The sequence below is a fragment of the Cottoperca gobio genome, chromosome 23, assembly GCF_900634415.1.
Source record: "Cottoperca gobio chromosome 23, fCotGob3.1, whole genome shotgun sequence".
NCBI classification, from domain to species: Eukaryota; Metazoa; Chordata; class Actinopteri; order Perciformes; family Bovichtidae; genus Cottoperca; species Cottoperca gobio.
In genome coordinates this window covers 9255001-9282455 of record NC_041377.1, presented here as the reverse complement: position 1 = coordinate 9282455, position 27455 = coordinate 9255001, and the positions used below count along the sequence as shown (strand labels likewise).

The 27455-nt window shown below is 41.9% G+C and overlaps 2 protein-coding genes across 6 annotated transcripts in view; one reads left to right on the top strand and one right to left on the bottom strand.

The window, feature by feature from the left end:
- Nucleotides 1–12484, bottom strand: part of osbpl8 (oxysterol binding protein-like 8) — a 59574-nt gene extending 47090 nt beyond the window's left edge. For 3 of the 5 annotated variants that reach the window (XM_029461781.1, XM_029461785.1, XM_029461787.1), the window contains exon 1: nucleotides 12169–12484. The gene's annotated coding sequence lies outside the window, so the exon portion shown is untranslated. Of the gene's footprint in view, nucleotides 1–3311; nucleotides 3330–4149; nucleotides 4200–12168 lie in introns of those variants that run through there. The other 2 variants (XM_029461782.1, XM_029461783.1) reach the window with 2 other exon arrangements.
- A 3673-nt stretch (nucleotides 12485–16157) lies between these two features.
- The window catches only part of zdhhc17 (zDHHC palmitoyltransferase 17), a 19987-nt gene continuing 8689 nt past the window's right edge, over nucleotides 16158–27455 (top strand). The window contains 8 exon segments of the mRNA XM_029461738.1: nucleotides 16158–16260; nucleotides 22503–22606; nucleotides 23193–23315; nucleotides 23577–23654; nucleotides 24997–25141; nucleotides 25576–25640; nucleotides 26021–26183; nucleotides 26304–26429. Of these exon segments, the coding sequence (XP_029317598.1) occupies nucleotides 16198–16260; nucleotides 22503–22606; nucleotides 23193–23315; nucleotides 23577–23654; nucleotides 24997–25141; nucleotides 25576–25640; nucleotides 26021–26183; nucleotides 26304–26429 (867 nt within the window). The 5' untranslated portion in view covers nucleotides 16158–16197.

Genomic DNA, 27455 nt, shown 5'->3' with positions numbered 1-27455 from the left:
GACAGGTTCCACTCGGAACAGGCCTCGCCAGGGTCGACCAAAGAAGTTGAGTCCACGTGCTCAGCGTCATATCCAGAGGTTGGTTTCCAAAAATAGACGTGCGAGTGCTTCCAGCATTGCTGCAGAGGTTGCAAAAGTGGGATGTCAGCCTGTCAGTGCCCAGACCATACGCCGCACACTGCATCAAATCGGTTTGTATGGCCGTCGCCCCAGACAGAAGCCCCTTCTGAAACCGATGCATAAGAAAGCCCGCAAACAGTTTGCTGAAGACAATGAATCCAAGAACATGAGTTACTGGAACCATGTCCTGTGGTCTGATGAGACCAAAATAAACCTGTTTGGGTCAGATGGTGTCCGGCGTGTGTGGCGGCACCCTGGTGAGGAGTACCAAGACAAATGTGTTTTGCCTACAGTCAAGCATGGTGGTGGCAGCATCATGGTCTGGGGCTGCATGAGTGCTGCCGGCACTGGGGAGCTGCATTTCATTGAGGGACACATGAATTCCAATATATACTGTGACATCCTGCAGCAGAGCATGATCCCCTCTCTTCGGAAACTGGGCCGTAGGGCAGTTTTCCAACATGATAATGACCCTAAACACACCTCCAAGATGACAACGGCCTTGCTGAAGAAGCTGAAGGTTAAGGTGATGGACTGGCCAAGTATGTCTCCAGACCTAAACCCAATTGAGCACATGTGGGGCATCCTCAAGAGGAAGGTGGAGGAGTGCAAGGTGTCCAACATCCGTGCGCTCCGTGATGTCGTCGTGGAGGAGTGGAAGAAGATTCCAGAAGCAACCTGTGCAGCTCTGGTGAATTCCATGCCCAGGAGGGTTAAAGCAGTGCTAGATAACAATGGTGGTCACACAAAATATTGACACTTTGGGCACAATTTAGACATGTTCACTATGGGGTGTACTCACTTTTGTTGCCAGCTGTTTAGACATTAACAGCTGTGTACTGAGTAATTTTCAAAGGACAATAAATCTATACTGTTATTCAAGCAGCACACTGACTACTTTAAGTTATATCAAAGTTTCAGTAGGATAATGTTATCCCCTGAAAGGATATAACAGAATATTTGCAAAAATCTAAAGTGTGTACTCACTTTTGAGATATACTGTATATATATATATATATATATATATATATCTTCACGTCTCTCCAACACCTCCAGCTTTCTGTTTCATGCGTTGCAGCTTCAGTGTAACTCACTTGTTAATCTAAGAATTTTAAAACCATGGGGTTGTACTACAAATGTCAACTTGTCAGGAATGAGCGACTGCTGGACAATGCTTTCAAAAATGCTCTGTATGGAAATGAAAACAACCGGACAAAGAGGGGACATTGAAGTCCCTCGGTACGATGTAATCTGCTGCCTGTCCCAGTTTGGTGCCGTGCTCAGGGGGAGACATCTTTAGACCGAATTAATCCATGTAGGGCAGGGTTTAGGAATATTAATCAACCATGTAAGTAGAGGTCGGGATTGCCTTGCCAAAACTGTTGCACCCGAATAAGAATCACATTTTTAATCTCACTGACAAGTAGAGAAATATACTGACGTCAGAAATATTTTTAGAAATCTGATACTGTACACAAACACAGTAGGATTACTTTCAATGTTAGGAGACAAAGCGGATCAGAACAATTACAGATCATTCTGTGGTTTTAAAAAATAATACAGACTTGCAGATTTTACATCATTGCACAATTAAATATCATCTGGCAGCCATTCCTGTAGCACAGATTAAATCTCATGCCTGAACAGATACTGTTTTCATAAATACAAGATGCCTTTACATAATTTCTGTCCCCTCCATACGAGAGCATCTGGGAGCATCCTGAAGGTTTGGCAGGAGAGTGCACGTACGCTGTGTACCATCTAATAAAGCAGCAATGATATAAAAACTGTTTCTATAAAGCCTCGAGTGGCTTCAAGAACAATCTCACCAGAAATAAGATGCCGAATAAGGTGTTTTAAGTACTGTCCGCTCCAACCCCTCCCGTCAGAGACACGGGGGTCCTCCAAAATCCTGCCATGCCGGTTTTGGCTGGATGAGCATGCTTTAATTTCAGCACCCAACACGTCAGTGACCTTATATCTTGTGGTTTGGCATCAATGAATACAAACATGAAAGCCTGATCGATACTGATGGTTGAGGCCAATACTGATATAGATATTTGAGAGTTTAAAAATTCCTATCAGCTTCTATCGGGTGAAAGTCATTTCTTTATAAATGCGTAAGGATCCTTTTAATATCTTCTTCTTAAGAATTGTGACAAAGTTATGTGCTCAGTGGGACATTTTGCAGTAGGAAAATAAATGATTATCTGGTTGATAAACTATGTAATGGAGACGTTTCTGAATCACCCTAAACACATTTTGGACTTGGTTGTTTACTTATCTGCTGACAAATACACCAACACCAGTAGGTTTGCAAAAGGCTAATTGGCCAATTTATTGATCTAGCTTTGGGGAAAGGTACTGCCGTTAACAACACGTGCAACTTTCCAGAGAAGAAACTAAATGATAGCTGCAAAAGTTGCAAAATAAAATGCAGCATTTTAAAGCATAAAATAGAAGTGTTGCACAACGTTAGTGCCGTCAAACTTCTTCAGCGCGTTGAGCTGTCGTTGACTAATACATGGTGCTCGAGTGTGCGTGTGTGTGTGTGTGTGTGTGTGTGTGTGTGTGTGTGTGTGTGTGGGGTTGAGTCTAAACAAGCGGCCATGCATCCACACACAACCTCACAAACACTTGACCTCCAAGCCAAATTTCAGCCTCCTAGGGCAAAAACTTGTTTTCCTCCAAAGCGTGGGGAAATGTTTGTGCAGCCGCTGCACGCTCTCTAACCATGACGGCTCGGAGGTCGAAACAAAAACACAAGTCGCCTCCTTGTCTCTGTCACCCCGGACCCAAGCCAACATACAAACATCGAAACGTGAGACAGATATCTGAGCTTCACATGAAGACGATTAGAAAGCTGTGATATCATTCGCTCACAGGCAGTACACAGTCAAATAAATACAGTAAATATATCAACTCTAGAAAACATATGTAGCTGTAAAATACAACACACAATATAAAGAATACATTAGAATACTCTAAAAAACTTAGAATACAATTAATATGCCAAACTACTACAACTGAAATATAAACATTATACTATAGTAGGCTTTAGTAATAACTGATAACTGTAATATGTATATTGTATGGAGCCAGTTTAGAGGTGAGATGCTGCCTATGTGTTCAGAACTACACACTTTTAAAAGCAACAAGGTGATTAACATCCATTTTATTTGATCACTCACAGCGACACGTGGAGAAGAGTGCTGCTGATGGAAAGGTCTGAACTCCTGCGGTGTCAAGGAGACTGTGGTGACCTCAGAGCGATCAATCTTTTTATAGGGCAAACTCTGCTGCTGCTCGGCTTCTTAACTTGCTGCTGCTGCTGGCTCGTAATGAACAGCACAAAACAACCCGTGCTCCAGAGACAGAGAGCACAGTCAGACAGAACAGAGACACAGCGAAAATGTGTGTGACGCACACAGTCCCAGTTAAATAATATGTCTGTTTGTGTGTGTGATGCCTCGTGAATGACGGGAACGGGAGGAGAGATGTGAGGCTGGGATGTCAGCGCACACACAGCCTAAACATCGTTCTAATCGTATGTTTTAAAGGATTTGCAGACATCACGAGGGAGTTAAGAGTGCAAAGGTCGCAGCGGCAGTCAATATTACTGTGACCCGAAAATGACCTTTTAAGAAAAGAGTGACCGAGGAAAAAGAGCAGAGCTGAAAGACAGGATTGCAAACATCATGTGTACATGATGAGTGCTGCCAGCAGCTGGACATGATTTAACGTCTCAGCTTCCTGCAGTCAGACTCCTACAGACAAATCCTCGGTAGCTACACCGGTACGTATTGTGACCTAAATGTATTAGCATCTGTTACCCTAACGGAGCCGTCCTACACACATACACAGCATGAAAACACCCAAAAGAAGCCTAAAGAGGGAATAAACAGACGACATTTATCCAGATCAAGTTCAGGTACATTTCACCACACAAACACAGAAGCAGGGAGGCACCTGCACGGATGCAGCATGCACATGTGCAAGAGAGCGCAGGGAGGTGATTGAAGGACCTACCTCATGCAGCTCGGGTAGCAGAAAACACCATTACATTCACAACACAGCCTCTGAGAGAGGACGAGAGAGAGAGGACAAGAGAGAGGGAGGGACAGAGGGAGAGAGAGAGAGAGACAGAGATGACATCACCATATTTTTCTTCCTCTTCCTCTGAAATGTAGGCTAGTGCTGCAGGGCTGCCGGTGTCTGTGGCAGAGCAGCAGTGAGAGCTCTGTGTGTGTGTGTGTGTGTGTGTGTGTGTGTGTGTGTGTGTGTGTGTGTGTGTGTGTGTGTGTGTGTGTGTGTGTGTGTGTGTGTGTAATGACAGTAAGCTTTTTATATCAGCATTACCTGCTGGATGTGACCTCAATGTATTATAGTCTACAACCCCAACGGTCCTCATAAACACACAGGAGTGTTAGAAAATACACAAATACTTAAGTATCAGGATATTACGCCGGGTGATATTGTACCAATTCTCAAAGAACACGATACAGCTTTAAATCAATAGTTTAAAAATATATACACAGTCTGTATATATATCTGAAATATAGAAGCATAACTTAAGTTGTTGATATAGACACATGTTCATCCCTTTGCTCTGATGCTCTAAATGCAGATTCCACCGTCTGATTCAGTTTTATAAATGAATGAACTATGTGAGATCTCGTATCTGCTAAACAATGTCATGAGGGAACCCCAGAACACAGATACTACCCTTCAGGAAGGAATCGAGCCTGTGACCTGCAGCCTCGCAGACCCTCCGGTACGCAGGAAACACTAACGTTGTTCTGCATCTTAATGGACTAAAAAGTGCCGCTGCTGCAAAGACTCATCTTTCACCAACATATTTAAATTGCTTCTCAAGGGACACTAAAATAAGGTTATATTGTAATGTGTTGTTTCTCAGTGTTTTACTATTTGTTATTTATATTACTTGCATGCCTCTTCTTCATCTTTACATGGCTCACTGGATAATGTTCGTTCATTTTCCATTTTTATGTTTTAAATTTAAATTCCTGCATATCTTACACGTTGCACCTTTAAGGCACCACAGGAGCCATGTTTTAACATTAATAACAGCAATATATATTCTGGATCAGGTTTATTTTATTATTGTTCTTCTTTGGCTTCTTTAGTTTGTCCTGACGTAGTTTAGAGCAGAGAGAGACAGGAGGAGCACAGGTAGGTTTTAAGGGGCTACATCCATTATTATTCATTATTTAATTGATACGACGGTATACAGCGTGCGTCGGTACAAATGTGTCCACCGTAGAGACTTGTAATATCTCTTCCAGCGTGACAGCCACTCTCGTGGGAACGTGATCTGGGCAAACACGGAGGAGGAACTCTGGTTACATGATTACCTGACATGCACACTGTATTTTATTTAGACACTGTTTTGTCAGGTTTCTGAAATGAAAGATGAGAAAATTCAGCAGGAAAAGTCAAGGTTATTTTTCTTTTAGTATACTATGAAATACAAGAACAGCTTCTGTGTTGTGATGTACATCTACACCGTGATATAAAAGACCAGAGCCCACTGTAATGTATTTAAATGTCCACCAGGAAGCTGCTCTAAGTCTGCATAAATGCTTATGATGTAGAAAGTAGAACAGCACATTAGAGATGCTACTTTTGGAAGAATTCTGTGGGAAAGTTGTGGACAGGATGAAACTACAATTAGTTTTATATTCTTGGATCAAGAACATGTGCAGGCTTTATTCAAACAGTCTGTTTGCTTGGCTCATCTCTGTGACTGTGTGTGAGCAACATGCAGGATGTATGTGTTCCTGTAGTATTATGTGTGTATGTATTGGTCCAGCTGCAGGGGAAACATGCTGCTGACAAAAGCACCCAGCTGTGAGTGTGTTCCCAGGGAAGAACAGGCTGCTCAGAGCTGAGGTTGGTGTGTCTACACACACACACACACACACACACACACACACACACACACACACACACACACACACACACACACACACACACAGCCGTGAGCGTTACGATAAAGTCTATTTCAGTGAGTCACTGAGCTCACCAGGTAAGCGGGTGGAGGACAAACATTGTTTGTGCTTAGTGTAAACATCTTTACTGATTTGTGCTTACTTCCCATGAAGGGGACCTACCAACCTGCTAGATTTATTTGTAAAGCAGAGCTGTACCAAAATGTGTTTTTCTAAATAAATAAATCTTCAAATGTCTGTCATCATATTTTAGGACGTCATCCTCAATTTGAATAAAGTGGTTAATCGGATTAAATTACAATTATTAAACGCGCCAGAGAGAGAGAGAGAGAGAGAGAGAGAGAGAGAGAGAGAGAGAGAGAGAGAGAGAGAGAGAGAGAGAGAGAGAGAGAGAGAGAGAGAGAGAGAGAGAGAGAGAGAGAGAGAGGATCAGACATGAAGCACACAGACCTCCTGAAATACATGTGGATGGACTACTTACTTAGAAAGGATCATACTTCTGATTTTAACAGAAAGATAGCAGGAACTAACAAACTAATGACATGCAGCTTTTATTTGGCTACACCTCTCCTGTGGTTAACATCAAACTCCACCTAAACTATCTCCCTCAGCACTTTCCTAACTCTGATAGAACGTTTCCAGTAAATGAGTTCTGAATGAGATGGACGACCTCGTCTGACCTCACTCGACGTGCACAAGTCGTGAGCATGTGAGGAGATTACACCACCGCACTGAAAAGTCCCCTTCAGTTGGATTAATGAGAATGAAGACAGTGACAAAGGCCAAAGAATTGTAATGTGGAGTCAGTTTTGCAGTAAGTGTGACACACACTCCGTGTAAATTCTGCTGCTTATTAGTGCGATGGAGGACAGAGCACAGCTAAAGGCTCAGTTCTCCAACACAACCTTAACAATGTCTTTGTTGAACAAAGAGGAATTATTTCCATTAATAACAGCAATTATCAGCCACATCACCAAGAGACTAAAGCCTGCACAACCTGAATACAAGGTGGCGATGGACCCACAAACATAACGTATCCATCAGAGATAAAAACAGATTTTTGAGACAATTCTAAGATGTCGATAAGAACAGCAGGAGTCTTATGAAAACACCTCATCTCAAAAAGAATCACGTTCAGCCAGGAAAAGAAGCAGAAACATCATTTCGTTAACTCTGCCTCTTCCGGGGAAGCAGTAATATTATAGCTGCACTGACTGACCGTTATGACTTGTAACACTGGGATAAAGGAGAGACACTTTACTACAGCTAAACGCCATCCAGTCATCCATCAGCACAAATCATCTGTGAGACGTTTCTTAGAAAGATCTGCGAGTTCAGAGATGTGACACCACGAGTGCAAGTTCTGTGTGAATATTATGAATAATCAACTCCAGTTTGTGAGTTTGCATCCCCGACTTTTGCCAACAGTGCAGAGATTTACAGCAAACAGTGGCTGAAATGCATTTATGTCAAAAGCTAAAGGTTTTGTTGACCATAAGTTAGCATTGGTGCTAACTTTCTAGTCATGATCATATGTTGCATCATGGCTGAACGCTGTACACTCAAAACTAAACATCACCATCCCTCTGTATCAAACAGGTTTATTGTGCATCCCTCAGAGAGATGCACCATGCACGCTGAGCTGTGCACAGGACTCTGGAGTCTGGAGGGCTACATTAAGACACTAGAAAGCAGAGCATGTACAATACTCAGAACTCCTTCAGCTAAACAACAAAGCCTAAAAAATAACATTTGTATTGGCAGGCGAACACATTGGACGATATTCACAATGTTGAGCACCATGTTCATTTATTGTGTCGTATCAATGTTGTTTTAGTTCAAAGCTAATGTAACAACACGCTGGAAGTGGAAGTGTGTTGAACAGGAAACCAGCAACTAAAGTCACTAAAATACCGGGTCCTGCTTTTCTAATCAGATGTCCCTCTGAGACATTTATATTTAACGCCACTACAAGTAAGAAACTGTTGCCCCAGGCACATAAGTAAAGTCTCACAGCAAAAGAAAAGGCATCTTCCCAGTGAACTTGTCTCATGTAAGAACACGCTGCTCTGTTAATCATTTGCAGCACCATGTTTGTTTCCGTCTCTTCTTGTAGATAAGTTATGAAACTGCCCTCAGTACAATGCTAGGTGTGGTATAAGGAAACACCTGCAGTACCAGTCAGGCTCTTATGACTCAACTCATGAGCTGTCCTTTTTGGGATTGGAAGTGGTGTCTGCAAGTGTGGCTGCTAATGGAAGTTATGCAGCAAAGCAAGATTCCTCCATGTGGGCAAGGCCCGGGTCTGGTTCTTATTACAACTTGTGGATCGCAAAGACGACTCAGGTCTGTATTATCACTATGATGAAGACAAAGTGCAAAGGAACCGATTATTAAGGAGGGATGATGTATTCAACTGGTCTTTGGTGAAACCTCTTAACACAGATTCATTCATTCATCACTGTTTTGTACGAGCTTTTGATAAGAATATCCCAAATTACTCCAAAGGCGAATATCACCCTAACTAACCAGACAAACAGGAGTGTGACATTGTGCAGAGGCAGGTCATGTTTCTATAGAGTGCGGCTGAGACAGCCCTCTCTTGGGCAGGTGTGACAGCCACAGGTGTGCACACTGCCCTGATTCTCATGCTATTTATATCGACTTCCACATCAAGTGGAGATCTGACACAGATGTTGAAGTTATGACTCATCATTTTGCCGTTTAGAGGAATGGGCGAGAAGTACATTTGTTTGTCTCTGAAATCCCAGTGTTATGTAACTTTACTCTCTTCACCTGCAGCCCGTCTTGCCTAAATAAGCATCCATGCATACATACGCCAGAGAGATGAGTTACGGCCATTTTAAGGAGTCATCTTAATGTTCTTCATTTAAAGGGGGATGCCACTCTGGGTGGTCACTCCTGTTGAAGCAGCTGATCCACAAACACAGGTCAGTCCAGTTATCGCTTTGAGTCAGTGAGACACAACGAGAGAGGATTCTTTAAATCTGTAGTTCAGGGCGTCTAAGACAGTATTTCAACTGAAGTCACTTCTGCTTGAGTTTTGAGGCCACGCTCTTTTATCTAATAACAAATCCTGCTCAGCAGTGGACCTGGTGCAAGGCCGACACGAGAAACCTCCCTTCACTGAACCCTTTCATCACCGGAGACGTTTTAAAGGCAAGTTTGTACAGTTTTGTTTGATGTATGGAAGCCAAGTCGAGCCTCTTGAAACATTAAGGCTAAAACAATTCAATGGTTCCATAAAACCAGCTGCTAAGCCTCAGCTGAACCTCTCGGATGGTAATGAAGACGGTTGAACTAAAGACAAACTGGCCAAAGTGCAACATGATTTGAGTGCTGCTGTTGGATAAATCCACACTGACAACAAGTGAGGCCAAGGCAACCATCTCACATCGAGGACATCTGACGTCTGGCAGAGCAAATGCATCCAATCAGCCCGACACAGCCAGTGGCCTGAGAGTCCAAGCTGGGAGGATTACGCCACTCGGATGCACTGGCCTCGGCATTTCAATAACTTCATGAGCAACACGCCTTTTGTTATGGCTGCTAATAGTGTGACAGTACTTTACTTCACAAGGATTAATAATATAAGTAATATAAGGAAAAGGTATTTGCCATAGTGGCACGTGAGCTGAAAGTTTTACCTGTCACAGCAGCTGCTTATTTCATTCTCTGCATATACATATGTATATATAAATATACATATACATCCACCCTACCTGTACTTAAATATTTATATCAAACCGTAATGATTCTGCACTTTGAGGAAAATTATGTAATGATGTAGATGATGGTCTTTTCGAAGAGAAAAATGTAATTTAGATATTACTTTTTGGTAGGTAGTGTCTTTATAGGCCTTTTGAAAAACATGTGAGATTTGTAAATAACTCAAGTGATCCTGACTGCAGATTTAAGAGCGCGCGGTACGTAGTGAGAGCAGCTTCTTCAACTAGTCACCGTCACTTGCTCCTGCCAGCAGATCCATCTTTGTGTAACTAAGTGAACTAAGAGAGAAATATACTTAATATTTGCAACAATAGAGTTGATATGTCTGTATCTGCTGAAATGTTTAATGTAAAACTGACCATGAAAAAAGTCAAACATTCCTTAAAAATACACAGAAAAACACCCTTGATGGGTTTTTCTCTATGAAGTGAGTCGACGTTGTGAAGAAGAAGAACAAGGTGCTGACAAACAGCTTTCAACCTTTAAACATTTGTCCACATTCTGTCCTGCCTGTATCACCCACATAATCTGATTTCTAATGCATGTGCAAACATATAAAACAATAAAAGGCAAATGAAAGCTACTGCAGCCATCAGCTCTGTAAAAACACGTGTGCCGTTTTCTGTCCCACAACTAAAAGACTGATTTAACCAAATTAATGCAAGCGCCACCTTATTTACCTAATGTGTTCGAGGGAAGAATTATTTATGTAAAGCAAGACAAGGCCTTGTTAAAGGGCTCTCTCCTTGTGACCAGTTAGTCCTCTGGTCCAGCACTTGGCATAATTAATCAGTGTCATTAAAATAACGAGGCATCTCAAGGTAAATGTTCCACTCACGCAACGTTTCCCATGGCCGTAGTTCTCCCTAAAAGCTTTCGAACAGGAAATAAATAGAAATAGCAAATGTTTGGGTTCTGATAAATTGGCAAGCTGTTGCTAATTATTCACTTTGTAGTGTGTCATTTAACATATTTACAATCTGGTATTAAAGCCAAAATAAGATTTACTGTTTCTGTTTCCAGTTCAGCGTTTCGCTTCCAAACTGAGCAAACAACCCAAACAAAATGATGTCTTTGCATGTCAGTATTAACACAATACTTGGACTCCAAAAGCTGATTCTGCATTCAAATGTAGAGCTCTGTGAGTCTACCAGAGCTGTGAGACGCAAGCTGTGGGACGGAAAGGGCAGAATGGAAACTCAATTTGGCTGACAAATGAGCTGGTCGCTCCTGTGACCCTGGATTGTGACCTCAGCAATATGTTGGCAGGGAAAGTCTGGGATTACCCCTCGTTTACATGCAAATACGCAGAAGATGGAAAGCATGGAAATACAGAATCTCAGGACCTAAATTGGCACAAGTACAAAGAATAAACTGGTGTTTTTCAATATTTACTCAAATCACCTGAGGTCAGTTTGCTCAATTCCTATTGTCAACACTACTATACGCAAGCGCTTCTCTGAAGCAAGACCAGAGTTGTTGCCATTACAGGGCAGGAAGACTGATATTAGCTTTCTATAAAACCTCATGCAGGATATACATAAATAGTGAAATCGTGCAAAAGAAATACAAGTAGCTCCGTGAAAACTCATGGGGATAACATGAAAGGCTGAGTTCAGATATCTGACAACAGAACAGGATGTGCCAGATGCATCAGTTGTCTGACACAATTAGGAACAGTTGTTACAGCAGGCCGGTCTCCTGTTTCTGCTCCGCGCAGGTGAAAGTGGTAACTAGAGCACCAGGGCTGAGGAGGCTGCAGACATGCAACACTGCAGCAGGATCATGTGTTAGAAGATGATGCAGCTGGGTAACATGTTCAGATAAGCAGCAACATGTCCATCACTGTCGACTGTTCTGGAAGCATTACCACACCAGAGCCAGATGGATTTTAAATGCACTGTTTGCACCATAAATCTCCCAGATACAGTATGGCTGCAGGAAATAGAAATGAGCCACTCACCACTTTGCTGCAGAGCACATCGCGTCCTAATTACACGGGCTGAAAACAAGCTAACGGTCCACACTTGTTACTAAATGAAGACAATTCCTACAAATGTTCACACAGGGGTGCGCGTTGGCACAGGCGCGAGGGCGTATGGGAAGCGTCTGGAGATGGAGACGCTGCCAGACTTTAATTTCAGCAATCACTAATCCGGTTTATTACATAATAGTACGCACTGCTCCACTGCAGAGTCACGGCTGTCAACTCGCCACAGACTCACACAGCGAGTTAGCAATTAAGCTAGCTGTCTGTACTTAACATTAGCATGAGGGAGGCAGCGGGGATTTGATGTTTTGGTTATGTTGTGTGCGTGGCACTTACCTTAGCTTCGGTGTGTGGGTGTCGGGAGGTTGTCTGACTGGCTCACGGAAGGTAAACTCTGGTTGTAAATATGTAGGCAGTCCCCAGGGACGTGTTTCTGTATGCTAACTGTTAGCTAGCAACGTTTTGATGTTTATTATCAACGTCAGGTATTTACTGCTTCAGCTGTGTCGCGTGCTCCTCAGCCCGGTGGCGTCAAGATTAAAGTTTCTACATTTAGAAATGAACTTCACAGTCACTGGCTCTACCGGCTGCTGACCACAGATATTCAGTCAACTTGTTAGCCACTAGCCCGCCTGCACGATTCTGTCATGGGTTTCAGTGGACAAAGGTCAAAGCGACCGGCGTGCAGACTATTTCCGGTTACAGATTTCAAACTAAAAGCCACACCCAAAAAAATTATGTAAAGGCAGCAAAATGATTTCCTTCTGTTTATACAATAATTAAAATGGATGCTTTTCATTGTTATTTAATCGAATTAAACTAGACCAATTTACTTTTATTATAATTCTCAAGTATATGATTGATTGATTTCTTTATTTTTGTGTCCTTCACATAAATTGAACAACCCTCATGTGTTCACAAGACAACACAAATACAGTTACAGACAAACATTTCCTTTCACAAAATTACAGGTTATTTTATCGCTCAGTCTTTAACTAAATGTTCTTCTGTCTCCCAAAGGTTTGCATAAAATAACGGTTCCTTCCTGAAACACATCTCAAGCATCAAGTCTTATATCTCAAACCATACAATACAGGTTCTTTTTTTTTGCTACCTTTGACAATAGTTCCACTTATTCCACTTTCACCAAGGTTGCCCCCACACCGAGACATTTCTTATCACGTCTTTCCTCTACTGTAATGTAGAACTATGTAAATATCTTTCTCATATTTTTGATTTTGGTAGACAATATTTGTATTGGTTTTGTTTTTGTTTTATAATTGTGTGTTATTTCTTTATTCTTGCTACCTGAATATTGCTCTATCTTGACTTTGTATATATATTTATATCTATCAGGAAGTCACATTGAGATCGAGCTCTCATTTAATGAGACATAAAGAAATAGTAATAAAATATCAAGATTTAAATATGTATACATAGTGAAAACAGCATGACACATTAAAAATAAATTCTTTCTGAAATATCCTTAGCGTAGGTATAAATAGGAAGTAAAAATACATAAAGTGTATATATAAAAATATAGTGTATATTTCTACGCTGTTTATTACATTTCTATTATATTTCCTGTAAAGCACTCACAATTACTTTTGTGCTTAATATTTTATAAATAAAGTTTATATTCCTATTATAATTATAATTAACTTCCATGTTTGTACCAGCGCCCAAGTCCTGACTTTATTTTCAAGGCCAAGCACTCAATATCCGGTGTGTGATTTATGACAGGGCAGCTTGATAGCAGTCTCCGCTGTGCTCGGGGATCATCTGATGAGCCTGGCTTCACCGCGGATGAGTCCAGAGAGCCGGAGGGCTGGACAGTCATCGGAAACATGTGATGTGGTCCAACGCAGTCCCACTAAGCACTTCAAAATGACTCATTTATATCATTTAGTTATGTTTGTCACGTCATGCTTAGTTGTGATGTAGCTGTGTCACGTGAAGTAGAGCGTTGCTGAAATAATATTCGCGTGTGTGGGGTTAAAATGATTATTAACGATTATATAACATCGCACCAAGTCCGGCATGCTTCTAGGAGCTCTTGGTGGTATGATCCGATCATAGGCGTCCTTAACATTTTTATTTGCTCCCATAATATTAGAATGACGCTGAAATCTGTAGGTTTAGAAATGTGTTGTTTACTACAATTGTTTACAGTCAGGGAGCTGCACGCACGCATGCTTCAGTAAAGAGTGACATCCTGTGGCTGATGGAGGTTTAGGTTTAGTGGAGTGGTGGCACACGGAGAACATCTAGAGGCTCAAATCAGTCACTGCAATGATGTCCATGTTTTACATTCCTTATGAAATGTCAGATGTCACCCATGTTTGTAATCATGGAGGGTTCCTCGTGACCATATACACTGACGAACAGTTTATTATATACTATTCTCTTCTGTTTTCTATTCTTATCAGAATATAATTGTATATATGATGTTTGAAATAAAGGCCTCACTGTCATGTGCCCCATAAAGGACAAATATTTCTCCAGAGGATATATATATATATCTTATTAAATGACCAGAAGACCCCCTGCATCAAAGACTTAATCCTGTTTTGTGGAGCTTCTGTCTCACCTTTAATAATGTAATCAGTCTAGCTTTGTAGAATGTTTTGTTTTCCCAACTGTGGATGTTTTGTGATGATCCTTTATACTGACCTTTATTACAGACGTGCATGCACACCTTACACATGTACATGTACACTATGTGCACTATACATTATTATATGTATATTATTATATACACTAGTACACATAGGATACTCGTGCAAAATTCAGATTACTTTATAGTCCAAATTAAATTTGCATAAAATGGAAATGTGTCTTTTGCACTGGCATATCAGACAACACACAGCATACACAACAATAACAACAGTTATGCATCTTAACGTGACCAAGTGGCAGAAACAAAAGTGAGGAGTGGATTGTTCTTTCACAGGCACATACGTCCAAACCTATACCACACTGCATAGTAGTATAGTAGTACTATAGTAGGAGTACTATAGTAGTATAGTAGTACTATAGTAGGAGTACTATAGTAGTATAGTAGTACTATAGTAGGAGTACTATAGTAGAAGTACTATAGTTGTATAGTAGGAGTAGTATAGTAGGAGTACTATCGTAGTACTATAGTAGGAGTACTATCGTAGTAGTATAGTAGGAGTACTATCGTAGTAGTATAGTAGGAGTACTATAGTAGTATAGTATAGTAGGAGTACTATAGTAGTAGTATAGTAGTAGTATAGTAGAAGTAGTATAGTAGTAATATAGTAGTACTGTAGTAGTATAGTAGGAGTACTATATTAGTATAGTAGTACTATAGTAGTATAGTAGGAGTACTATAGTAGTATAGTAGTATAGTAGGAGTACTATAGTAGTATAGTAGGAGTACTATAGTAGTATAGTAGTAGTATAGTAGGAGTACTATAGTAGTATAGTAGTAGTATAGTAGGAGTAGTATAGTACTCCTACTATAGTAGTACTATAGTAGGAGTACTATAGTAGTATAGTAGTAGTATAGTAGGAGTACTATACTACTACTATAGTAGGAGTACTATAGTATTAGTAGTATAGTAGGAGTACTATAGTGGTGGTAGTAGTAGTAGTAGTAGTATAGTAGGAGTACTATAGTAGTAGTAGTATAGTAGTACTATAGTAGGAGTACTATAGTAGGAGTAGTATAGTAGTACTGTAGTAGTATAGTAGGAGTACTATAGTAGTAGCAGTAGTAGTAGTAGTAGTAGTAGTAGTAGTAGTAGTAGCAGTAGTAGTAGTAGTAGTAGTAGTAGTATTGTAGTATTACACAGTACGCATAAAAACACATGATGAACACTTTTACTGTTAACTGTAGAGACGGTCTGGTTCACTCTTCATTTGTCAAATGAACCAATTAAATCTGAATAACGAGGCTGAATAACTTAACTTAGCCCACAGTGGGAAGGTATCTGTATGATACAGTCTGTATCTAAGAAGGAGAGTAACGTCTCTCCTTTCCTACCTGACAATATGAGCTTCCATTAAACATTGAAAGGGAATCTTTGAATTATATAGTTTTTAAGGGATTCAAATTAAAGTAAAACGTGTGACGACCATTTCCCATATTCTCTGCACCTGTCCATGATGACCCCGTAGTGGCAGGAGGCATGCAGCAGGACATTCTGAGAACCCTACAGGTGGTGTTTGCAATAACAAAGCTTTGTAAATAAATGTGATATTTCATGGTCACTGGCTATATTTTGATGATGTGACCTGTCCTTCATCAGTGTTGTGTGACAGCTCCTCTCTCCTCCTCCTCTGTTTGTTTCCACAGCTTCTTGTTTCCCATCATGCTCAGCGAACATCACCACCAAGATGGCCGACGCTATGGAGGAATATGAGAAAGAAGCTGGCTGCGTCCCTATTCTCCATCCCGAGGTATGTTCCTTGCACTTCACGCTCTCGCTTGAACACTTGAACACAAACAACACATATTACGCCAGTGTGTGTGTGGGGGGCTGTGGGATTTTGCCGTGCTTTCTTGGAAACTCCGATGCCCCCTGCAAAACCACCGGTGGGGGGTGGCAGGCAGCTAACGATGCTAAAGATGCTAACGCTAGCCCCCTCCTCCTGCTGCATAGCAAGTAAACGCTGGGCAGATGTTCATGTTAATGCTAAGCTAGGTGGCATTTTCCGTGGCAGTCACGCCGTGTAGCTAATAAACACGACTGTAAGCTTTGTGTCTCAGTCTGTATTGGAACAAAGTAACGTTAACGCTTAATCCTTGCAGTCATATGACGTTAGCTGTGGAGCTAAGTGCTGCTTGTGTAGCTGCGGGGTGTGAATTGGGGTCAAGTGTGTGTGTGTGTGTGTGTGTGTGTGTGTGTGTGTGTGCGCATGTGTGTGTGCATGTGTGTGTGAGTGTGTGTGTTAAGCTGTGGTGTCCAGTCGGTGCTCATAATAACACAAACGTAAATAAATAAAATGCTCTTTCTTTCGTAGCCTGCAGTTTTGTTGTCATCCTCAGCTAGCTAACAGCAGGTCCACTTGCTTTGCATTGTCAGAAACGTTTTCTGTCCATTTGTCATCGTTTCTGTCATAATAACGTTTAGTTTGTGTTAGTATTGTGAATCCAGATAAACATATTAGTTTAAATAAACAGATACATTTCGGAATTATATTTATCCAACAATGACTTAAGAAGAAATGATCCATTTCAACATTGTTGGCTGATAACACAAGTTAACTGTGTTGGTTTGATATTCTTCTCTTTACCTCGCTAGCTTAAATTAGTTACCCATTTTATTATATTTACTTCATAGTACTTACCATATCTAACACAGTCACAGGAACCTGAGGATGGTCTACGTGGGCGCCCACTATTTTGATAATCGTAAAAGTAAATATTCATGCAAAAACACAATATTTCTCTGTTTTTATATCCTTTTAAAGTGCATTTCTGTGGGTTTGAAACTGGGATGAAAATGTTTCACTATTTTCTGACATTTATAGTCTAAATCTATTAATTTAGAAAATAATCGGATGATTAATCGATAATGAAAATAATCGTGAGTTGCAGCTCTAAAGCTCTATATTCACCTTTTTAAATTCTACATCACGTGCATCCAGTGCTGTTCCTGAACGCAGCATGCATCACTAACGGTCATGGCTCTGGGTAGAGGAAGGTTCTGCTTTTTTTTTTTATAAAGCCGAACTATCAGTTGTTTTCTTTGCAGGTAATCTAATCAGGAAGGGCTCTGTTACATGCAGGAATCTTCCTCAGTGGTAGTTGGCTTGCTTTCCTCTAAGCAGACCTGTTATGCTTGTTGTTTTGCAGCCTGAAAGTCTAGTGAGTCCTGAACTTACCTTCAGGCCTGGGCAGTAGCTGTTCATGCTGGCAGTGTGCAGTTCAAAAGATTCATGTCTTGAATGTCCAGTGAGTCTCTAGGATGCTGACAGATGTGAACACAAACAACTTTAAGTCAAGAGGGCGCACACACACGCACACACAGGCTCTTTTCATCTTCATCTCATCATTCCAATACTCGGATATTTTCACCACGACACGTTTATCTGGAATGAAGCTAAATGGTCACTGAGGATGGTGTGAAAATGTTCAGCAAAAGCTGCTTTTTAACGTGTGTGTCATAACCACGGCTTGTAAATCTGCAGTCTCAGGTCTTGAAAGACGAGTACAGACTACCGGCGCCTGCTGGTATGGAGAGTTATTTCCTCTCACGCAGAGAACATACGTGTTCGTTGTCTGTAGTCTTTGAGGATTGTTCAAATGCGACTTCTCGGCCAAGACGCAACAATCGGCTCCGTCGAAAGACACAGACACAACGAACAGACATCAAAGGATGTCTGCGTCTTTAGTCGTGTTGTTCTGTCGGTCTGGATTCAGTGTTGGAGGCTGAGCCAGTTGATATTACATACAAATACAGATACAAAAGCACAACATGTGGCTGGTTATTGTTAGCTGAAGTTATAAACGCACATGGTTTTTATGCAATTTTCCTCCTATTGTGCATGTTTGGCAGTAAATACTCCATTATCAATCAAAGCTTGAATTGTGGAAACAGTATATGGCATTTTGTTGACACTTTATACACACGACTACAGCTTGAGTCCAGGAGTCACAGCGAGCTGATGGAGCACTGAGTCTGACCCGTGTAACAGCAGCAATAGAAAGTTTGAAGGTCCGTCCGTCTCCCGGCCGCCGCATGTTTTACTCCCGGCGACGCGGTGAGAAGCAGACGAGGGTGCGAGTCGTTTCCTGATTCTGCCACTAAAAACTATGAAAGCGTGCAGAGAGCATGGATGTGATGTTGAGCTGTTCTTCTTCTCTCTGTACTGAGCAGACTGCACTGACTCACTATCACCTCTAGAGGAACATGTGGTATTACAGCCTGGACGCAGCAGCTAGCTGTTAGCATGCTAACTTCAGGAGATATCTGACACACACAGACGTGTTTAACATCAACACTGTGACCTCTTCATGTTCTGCTCGCTTGGACTCTGGGTCGTTGGGTAGATTGTAGAGACAGCAGAGTGAGGCTGCAATGTAAAGCATCAGATGTTTAGCTGCATCTTGACCATGCACACGCAGAAGGGCCCTTCAGCTTTCCTTGTTGGATGCTAAATGTCCAATCTCATTTGAAAATGCAAATGAGTGTTCTTGCATAAAAAGCCCGTAAAGGCTGATGCTCAGCCACTTGATCTGATACTTCACGTGTGAAAACGAGCGTTCTGGATCCTTAGCATTCACATTATTTCCCTCGTAAAAATAGTTTCCCCCTGTGCTTCCTCCCGACCCACGGATGTAAACTGTGCTGCGAATATTGATTTAGATCCTTGGAAATGACTCATTTCAGATCAAATCTGATTGTGAGCCAGCAAGAAGAAAAGAAAAACCAACAGTGCAGCAACCAGCTCCCAGCCAAGTAGATGTATTGACATTACATCTATCTATCTATTACTTCTACTACTGTTGATTCTACTGGAAATAAATAAACAAGCATTTTCAGAACTGGTGCTATGTAACGTCCCCCCCACCCCACTTACCATATGTCCAACTGACCAGCTGCCATGTTAGGATCCAACCTTAATTTAATGTTTAGCGTGAAATGGATAACGTGCTTCATACACAACCATCTCTGCTGCCGGTCGATCTGCTGTGTGCTTCTCCAGTGAGCAGGTAAACAATTAAGTGGTGAAAAATGCACAGGCAGCATTTTTCACTCGGTTACAGATGCCATCATCAGGGGATGAACAGAGTGAGGGGTCAAAGGTTGAGACGGAGAAAGTTATTCAACAGCTGCTGTCGGAGGGTTGAGCCTCTTCCTCTCTTTAATTGAATATCCATACGAAGGAAGAGGCTTTGGCTTCTGTTCTGCTCAACACAGTCTCCAGTTCTCCGGCTGCACGATATTAAAAGAAAACATATTTCTTTCGTTTCTGCGATACGACAAAATAAAGGAATATTTACCATAAATGTTGCAGGTTAAATGCATCAATCTTGTGCACACTGGTTGTATATACTTTGTAATAAAAAAAAAAGAGCAGGCGTAATAAGTGTAGAAATGTATACGACCCCTATAGGTAATGATGGGAAACACGGGGTTAGTCATGGAAAATAAAAACCGTGCACGTTTTACTTTTTGTATCAAGCAGCAGAGAAGCTGTAGCATGACGTGTTTGAATTAGTTTGCAGGTATAGCATGCACTTTCCATGTTTTTACATCCTGAACTATATGTGGTGCAGCTCACCATCATACTTGAGTCGCTCTTCTTGTCTCTGGCAGCTGAACCAGTCTGAACATCACACGGGGTAATTGAAACAGATCGTATGGATTTGCAAACTGTGAAAAGTTTCCTGGCAGCTTTCACACCTCTTTGAATATTCAGGAATAAAAACATGCGATGGTCACCTTCACACCCTCCTCCTTCATCATCATCATCATCATCCTCCTCCTTCATCCTCCTCAGTCGAATTTACTCTCTGAAATACAATCCTTCCTCTGCTGCTCTTAGTTGATTCTCTCTCTCTCTCTCTCTGTCTCTGTCTCTGTCTCTCTCTCTCTCTGTCTCTGTCTCTGTCTCTCTCTCTGTCTCTGTCTCTTCTCTCTCTCTCTGTCTCTCTCTCTCTTCTTCTCTGTTCTCTGTCTCTCTCTGTCTCTGTCTCTGTCTCTCTCTCTCTCTCTCGCTCTCTCTCTCTCTCTCTTCTCTCTCTCTCTCTCTTACTCTGTTCTCTCTCTCTGTTATGTTCTCTGTTCTCTCTCTCTCTCTCTCTCTATGCTGTCCCCTCGTTCTCTCAGATCTCTGTATCTGTCTCTCTCTCTCTCTCTTCTCTCTCTCTCTATCTCTCTCTCTCTCTCTGCTCTCTGTCTCTGTCTCTGTCTCTCTCTTCTCTCTCTCCTCTCTCTATCTCTCTGTCTCTCTCTCTCTCTGTATCTGGTTCTGTCTCTGCCTCTCTCTCTCTCTCTCTCTCTCTCTCTCTCTCTCTCTGTCCCTTCATCTCTCTCTCTCTCCTCCTCCTCTCTCTCTCTCTCTCTCTCTCATTCTCTGTCTAGGTCTCTGGTCTCTCTCTCTCTCATCGCCTCGTCCTCTCTGCTCTGTCTCTGTCTGTCCCTCTGTCTCTCTCTCTCCTGTCTCTGTCTCTGTCTCTCTCTGTCCTCTGTCTCTATCTCTGTCCTCTGTCTGGTCTCTGTCTCTCGCTCTCGCTCTCGCTCTCTCTCTCTCGTCCCTCTGTCTCCTCTCTCTCTGTGTATCGTCGCCTCTCTCTCTCTCTCTCTCTTGTCTCTGTCTCCTGTCTCTCTCGTCTCTCCTCTCTCTCTCTCTCTCTCCTCTCTCTCTCTCTCTCTCTCTCTCGTGTAAGTTCAAATTGATACTTTTCTCCTTAATGATTTGTAATGCTTGGTATCTTGAAGTAACTTTGGATAAATACATTTAGAAATGAGGTCTTTTATCACATCGCTGCATGTTTATCCAGACGTGGCATAACAAGGTTATGCATCTCATGTGGCTGATTTTCTGCAACTTATTGACCCACATGTAATCATATCAGTTACATATTCTAACTAAATAATGTGTTTATTTGTGGGTCCTGTTTCGAGGCAGGAAAGAAGAGGACTGCTTGTCAGTCAACATGGATGTGATTTTATATTTCAATGTGTTTGGTTGAGTAACCCTGACGTAAACGTCGCCTGCTAAAGTTAAATCACACGAGCAAAAGATGAAGAAACGTTGCTGCTGTCCGGTGAACACGCTCTGCACGCACTATGTTTTTATTATTAAGTGGCCAGCTGTTTATCATTACATATGTTGTTGATTAAGTACAGAAGTTATTTCTGCCTCTTTTTTTACAATTAAATATACAACAAAAATAAATAATGTGTGTGTGTGTGTGTGGAGCTGTGCAAGTTCTTAAAGCACACACACACACACACACACACACACACACACACACACACACACACACACACACACACACACACACACACACACAGGTGTTTCCTCTCGTGTTGTCTGAACGGACCCCTCTCAGGTGTTTGTGGGTGTGTTTGTGTCCCGTTACTACTGTTGTGCGTTCAGAGTCTTATAGTTTGCAGAACCTCTGGACTGGGCTGCTGTGGGAAGCAAGAAGTGTTTTAGTATTTAACATTTTTAAATTGCTGGGATTACATTGAACTTCACTTCCTCTCGCACTTTTGAAGTCACACTTTTACAATTCCGACTTCTCTTCTCTTTAATATTCTGGATCATGTTTGACCTCATGATCATAGAAACAGACTTTAAACGCTTGTCTAGATTTTGCGATAATGTTTATACTTGTGTAGCTTTCTCCTTTAATATCTGTATTCAGGGCTGAGACTAATGATTGTTTTTAATATCTGACTATAGTTTTCTTGATTAATATTAAAATAGTGATAAAAAGGCAGCCACAGTTTGTCAGAGGCCCCGGTAATGTCTTCAACTTGCACTCCAAACACTCCAAAACCTTAAGATATTCAATTCACGATCATATACGCCCAACAATAAATGGCATGTAATAAATGTGTTTTTGCTCTTGAACCCCCTGAAAGTAAACCGGTATTGTGCCGGAGCGTTTTGAAGTGTTGCAACATAATATTGTGATAAAGCAGCACGACGTCACAAACTAATCTTCATCTTTCTTTCAGGAAATCAAACCCCAGAGTCATTACAACCACGGCTACAGTGAGAATGTCAGCCGTAAAAACCACGTGGACGACTACAGCACCTGGGACATCGTCAAAGCCACACAGTGAGTGGAGATGAGCTTCACGTGGTTTACTGAAGAACCTCAAGAAACGATTCATCGATTAGAACATTTACACTTCAGAATGAATGTAATGTGGAAGCAACATGGACGCTACAGATGTGTTGTATTTGAAACGACGCGTTGTTCTGACTCGAGTTCACGAGACTGTTTCTCAGTCTGGAACTAAGTTTCCGATTATTCCGACGCCACATGAATGCAGCACAAACGCCTCTCGATGTTAACTTGCATGACACAGTGAGATGTATCCGCCCTGTGGCCATTCACGTTCTTCTTGGACAAAATAATTGCGATTCACAATCAAATAAATAAATAAGGTAATGGTAAATCATAAGGTCTTGCATAAAGAAAAGATTTTTAAAATCTTTCTTACATGATAATAATTCCTGTGTTTTTAAAATCAGGATCTATTTTTCACTTTGCATTCAAATGATGCGCGTCAGTCGACTTTTTGAAAAGTGTTCGTGTTCATCTTGCTTCTGTGTGTCTGATGCTTTTAACCCCGTGTTGGTCGGTGCGTGTGTTTGTATGGGTGGATGCTTTACTCCCTGTCCTCCCTCCTCCTCCTCAGGTACGGCATCTTCGAGCGCTGCAGGGAGTTGGTGGAGGCGGGCTTCGATGTCCGGCAGCCAGACAAAGAAAACGTAACTCTCCTCCATTGGGCCGCCATCAACAACAGGATAGATTTGGTGAAGTGAGTCCAATCATCAGCGGTGTCACATTTAGCAGCTCGTTTAGATTTGAAAATGTTTGTTCGTGTTTATCCTTCGTAGTTTTATATTTAACGTTTCAGTCGAGCCAAAGCCAAACATTTTGTCATATTAGTCAAATATATCCTGCAGCATCTGCACAGCTGACCTCGTTGTTATTAATGCAACAAAGAGTTATTTGTTCAAATTGTGTGTGTGTGTGTGTGTGTGTGTGTGTGTGTGTGTGTGTGTGCGTGCATGTGCAGGTACTACATATCAAAAGGAGGCGTCGTCGACCAGCTGGGAGGAGACCTGAACTCCACACCTCTGCACTGGGCCACCAGGTAACGTCATGTACTTCAGTATTAATAATTATATGATGGAGGGAAAAGGACCTTTGTGTGGGGGAATCTCTGTTGCGCCCTCTTCTTGCTGCCGTCCGGACAAAGACAGGCGGCTCTTTTCTTCCTCTTTGGCAGTTTTGGCGGCGCTTCTTCTCGTCACTATGATTGCGACACAGCGCTGTAATACTGAAGAAAGGAATCAACGCTGCAACGCTTGTTAGAAAATAGTCTAAAACATAATTTGTCAAAGCTAGAGGCAGGAGGAACTCTTAAAGCATTTCAGTATTTTATTATTGAGCTTCTCAGAGATTATAAAGCTCGGCCATCTTTATAATCCAGGCCCCCTTCAGGCTCCTTCTGTCTCCACTTCACTTCAACAAACACATTTATGAACAAATTCTCCATCATCCTCTTCGTTATTGCTACTTAAATACTCACTGAGTCTAGTCTAGTATCTAATCATTGATAGATTTCACAACAGGCTTCCACACTACGGGCGGTACTCAGACAAGCAGGAGTCCGCTGTCCTCCCCGACCTGCGCCCCCACCTCGGTGACCTTTAAAGGCCCCCTGTCTGACCGCCTTCAGACCCTGGAGCTCAGTGTGTCTCTTTCTCTTTATTGTCCTGTGGGGGAGGTAACCAGTGCAGAAAGGGTTAATGATGAAAACTCAATATACTGGATGCAATAACAGCTTGTAACAAATCACAAACCTGAAATAATAAGAACGTACAGGAAGTCGGGCAGTACGAGTCCAGATGATACGCTGATCTTTGACCTTCTTCCCCTCAAACCTCTGAAAGTTATATATATAGCTTTTGCTTTTATAAAACGGTTACCAAGTGTGGCAATATGAAAGAAAAATACACACTCCAATTTAAATAGTTTTTATTATTAAATAATGATGTTCAAAATAAAATAGTCCCTCCGTTGCCTTCTGCACAAAACATGCGAGGTGGTTGCTATGCAACAACACTAACGGCTGCTCTTCACGTAGCTCTGCATGTCGTCTTTTAGGGGCTTTCTTCTCTGGAGATAGGCACTGATGGATCCACTCCTCCAGAGTAAAGCTTTGTAACTTTGTTTCTTAACGGACGTCATTTAACAGCTGTAGCTTTTTCTCAGACGCGGAGGGATACTGACTTGTTGTGAAAAGTAACTACAATTCTACCCGTGATATACGCTCATTATACCGCGGCTAAGAACCAGTCAGATTGCTTGACATGACATTGACATGTCCGTTTTATAAATATATATAAAAGATATAATGAAGTCTTTGAAGTTGAGAGAAATGAGACGTGATGTGACATTTTTGCATCTGTGTTGTGCTCCTCTCCTCCCAGACAAGGCCATCTGTCCATGGTGGTGCAGCTCATGAAGTACGGCTCAGACCCGTCTTTGATCGACGGCGAGGGCTGCAGCTGCGTTCATCTGGCCGCCCAGTTCGGCCACACCTCCATCGTGGCTTACCTCATCGCTAAAGGACAGGTGGGAAACAGAAATGATCAGTGATGACGTCAGAAATGTATTCGCACAAAGATCAGAAGTCGTTTCAGTTGCTGCTGCATATTGATCGAGGGAATATTAATGATTGAATCAACATTGTGATGATCTCATGAATGATTAAACCAGGAGAAAATAGAAATCCCCTTTATGTGAATCAATTAAATGCAGGATGGATTCAAATATATTTTATTCATTTGTGTGAAGAAGGGGAGAAAATGAAGTTTGCTCTGAATTCTTGAGGAATTGTTTGATTTATATTGAGAGGTAGTCATTGCTAAGATATAAACATCATTTCTTCTCTTTGTGTAATTAGTTTTTAGTCTGTTTAGAAAGCGTTTTGTACCCGTGCTCTCCATCAGAGGGGGCTCCAGTGCTTCTCTTCTCCTTCAGTTCTTTGAGTCTTTCCTCTACTTCAGGATGTGGACATGATGGATCAGAATGGCATGACTCCTCTGATGTGGGCAGCTTACAGGACACACAGGTGTGTACGTTCATCATTTGTGTGTGTTGTGTGTGTGTGTGTGTGTGTGTGTGTGTGCACAGTAGCTACAGCTCGGTCTGTAATGATACATCTGAACTAAAGGTTTTCAACCTCAAATCAGGAAACTGATGCCTGGAAAGTCTGAAACACCAACATTTGCGCAGAAGTGCACTAAGATGCACGTACGTGCGGTTATTTACATCTACAGTCGAGTCACCTTGACTTGTGGTGATTCAGAAATAAGATCAGATAATGGAAATATTTCTTTCTCATCATTTAACTCCTGAGACTCTAAAGATATAATATGAGCCTCATTCATCAGCTTCCTGTTTGTCAGGCGGGTTTAAAACTGCTTTGACTTGATGTTCTCTGTGTGACAGTGTGGATCCCACCCGGCTGCTCCTGACCTTCAACGTGTCCGTCAATCTGGGAGACAAATATCACAAGAACACGGCGCTGCACTGGGCCGTGCTGGCCGGCAACACCACGGTCATCAGCCTGCTGCTGGACGCCAACGCTAACGTCGACGCTCAGAACATCAAGGTAAAGTCTTCTGCGGGGCTTCAACCCCCGTCGTGTACCTGTGCTGCCCCTTCTTCTTTCTGATTTAGAGAAATACAGGCAGAGTGTCTTTGTGACGGTCGATGTGTTGTTGTCCTTCAGGGGGAAACTCCACTCGATCTGGCCAAGCAGAGGAAGAACGTTTGGATGATCAATCACTTACAGGAAGCGTGGCAGGCCAAAGGCTACGACAGCCCGTCCTACCTGAAGAGACTGAAGATGGACAAGGTACACACACACACACACACACACACACACACACACACACGCACAGGCATTTTTAATACTCGATTAATCGCAGGAGATTTCTTCACCCAGTAACAATACATTCTTGTCAGCAGAGATGTTGAATACAAACCGTGCAGTGTTACTACTGTAAGCGTGTGTTGGTGAAATAGAGTTTACAGATGAGCCGCGATCTAAACCCCCGCAGGTGATAGCGGGAGTCTTTCCTTCTCTAAATGATTCACATTGTCTTTATTTAACGTGGCATTACGTACGTGCTTTGTTACGGCACCGAGCTAAAAGGATTAGTCGACACTGATGTTCATACACACAAGTTTAAATACTGTTACATGTAACATGACAACATGACAACCCCGTCGTTGGCACCGTTCCCTCGACAACACGCCAACAGGATCTTTCTCAATGGATTTTGAGTTATTGCAGAAAGTAAACTGTTAAACAAACGTTTATGATGCTTCACAGATGAACTTTTAGGATTTCTGAAGCATAAATGCAATCGTGAGTTTAGGACTCGTTCTGCAGCTCACAGTGTCCTGATGAATAACCTGCTTTAAGCTGCTTTCACATGACAGCAGTGAAGTCAAGTTAAAATAATTTGAACTTTGACCAATGAGAAGAAAGCACTTCCTGTCGTGTGAAGGCAGCTTTAAACTGATCTCAGAATGTTTCCATGTTGACGTTGTTGAGACCGTGCATGAACTTGTCATTGTTGTACTTGAAACTGTTTTAACTCTGTTTAAATGTGTTGTTGTCTTTCCTCTTGTCTGCGGGGATATAATTAGTTAAAGAAGGTAAAGAACTAGTTTATTTGCTTACTCAGAGATCCAGATCCCTCGCGTCAGTAGAGCGTCAGGCCTGCTGCAGAACACATCACCTGCTTGGCTTCATGCTTCCTCTTAATGTCTCCACAGCTCAGATGTGCAACAATACAAATGTCTAGACACACACACACACACACACACACACACACACTGTTGTCTGCACTACATGTAGAACTTCACGTAGAGA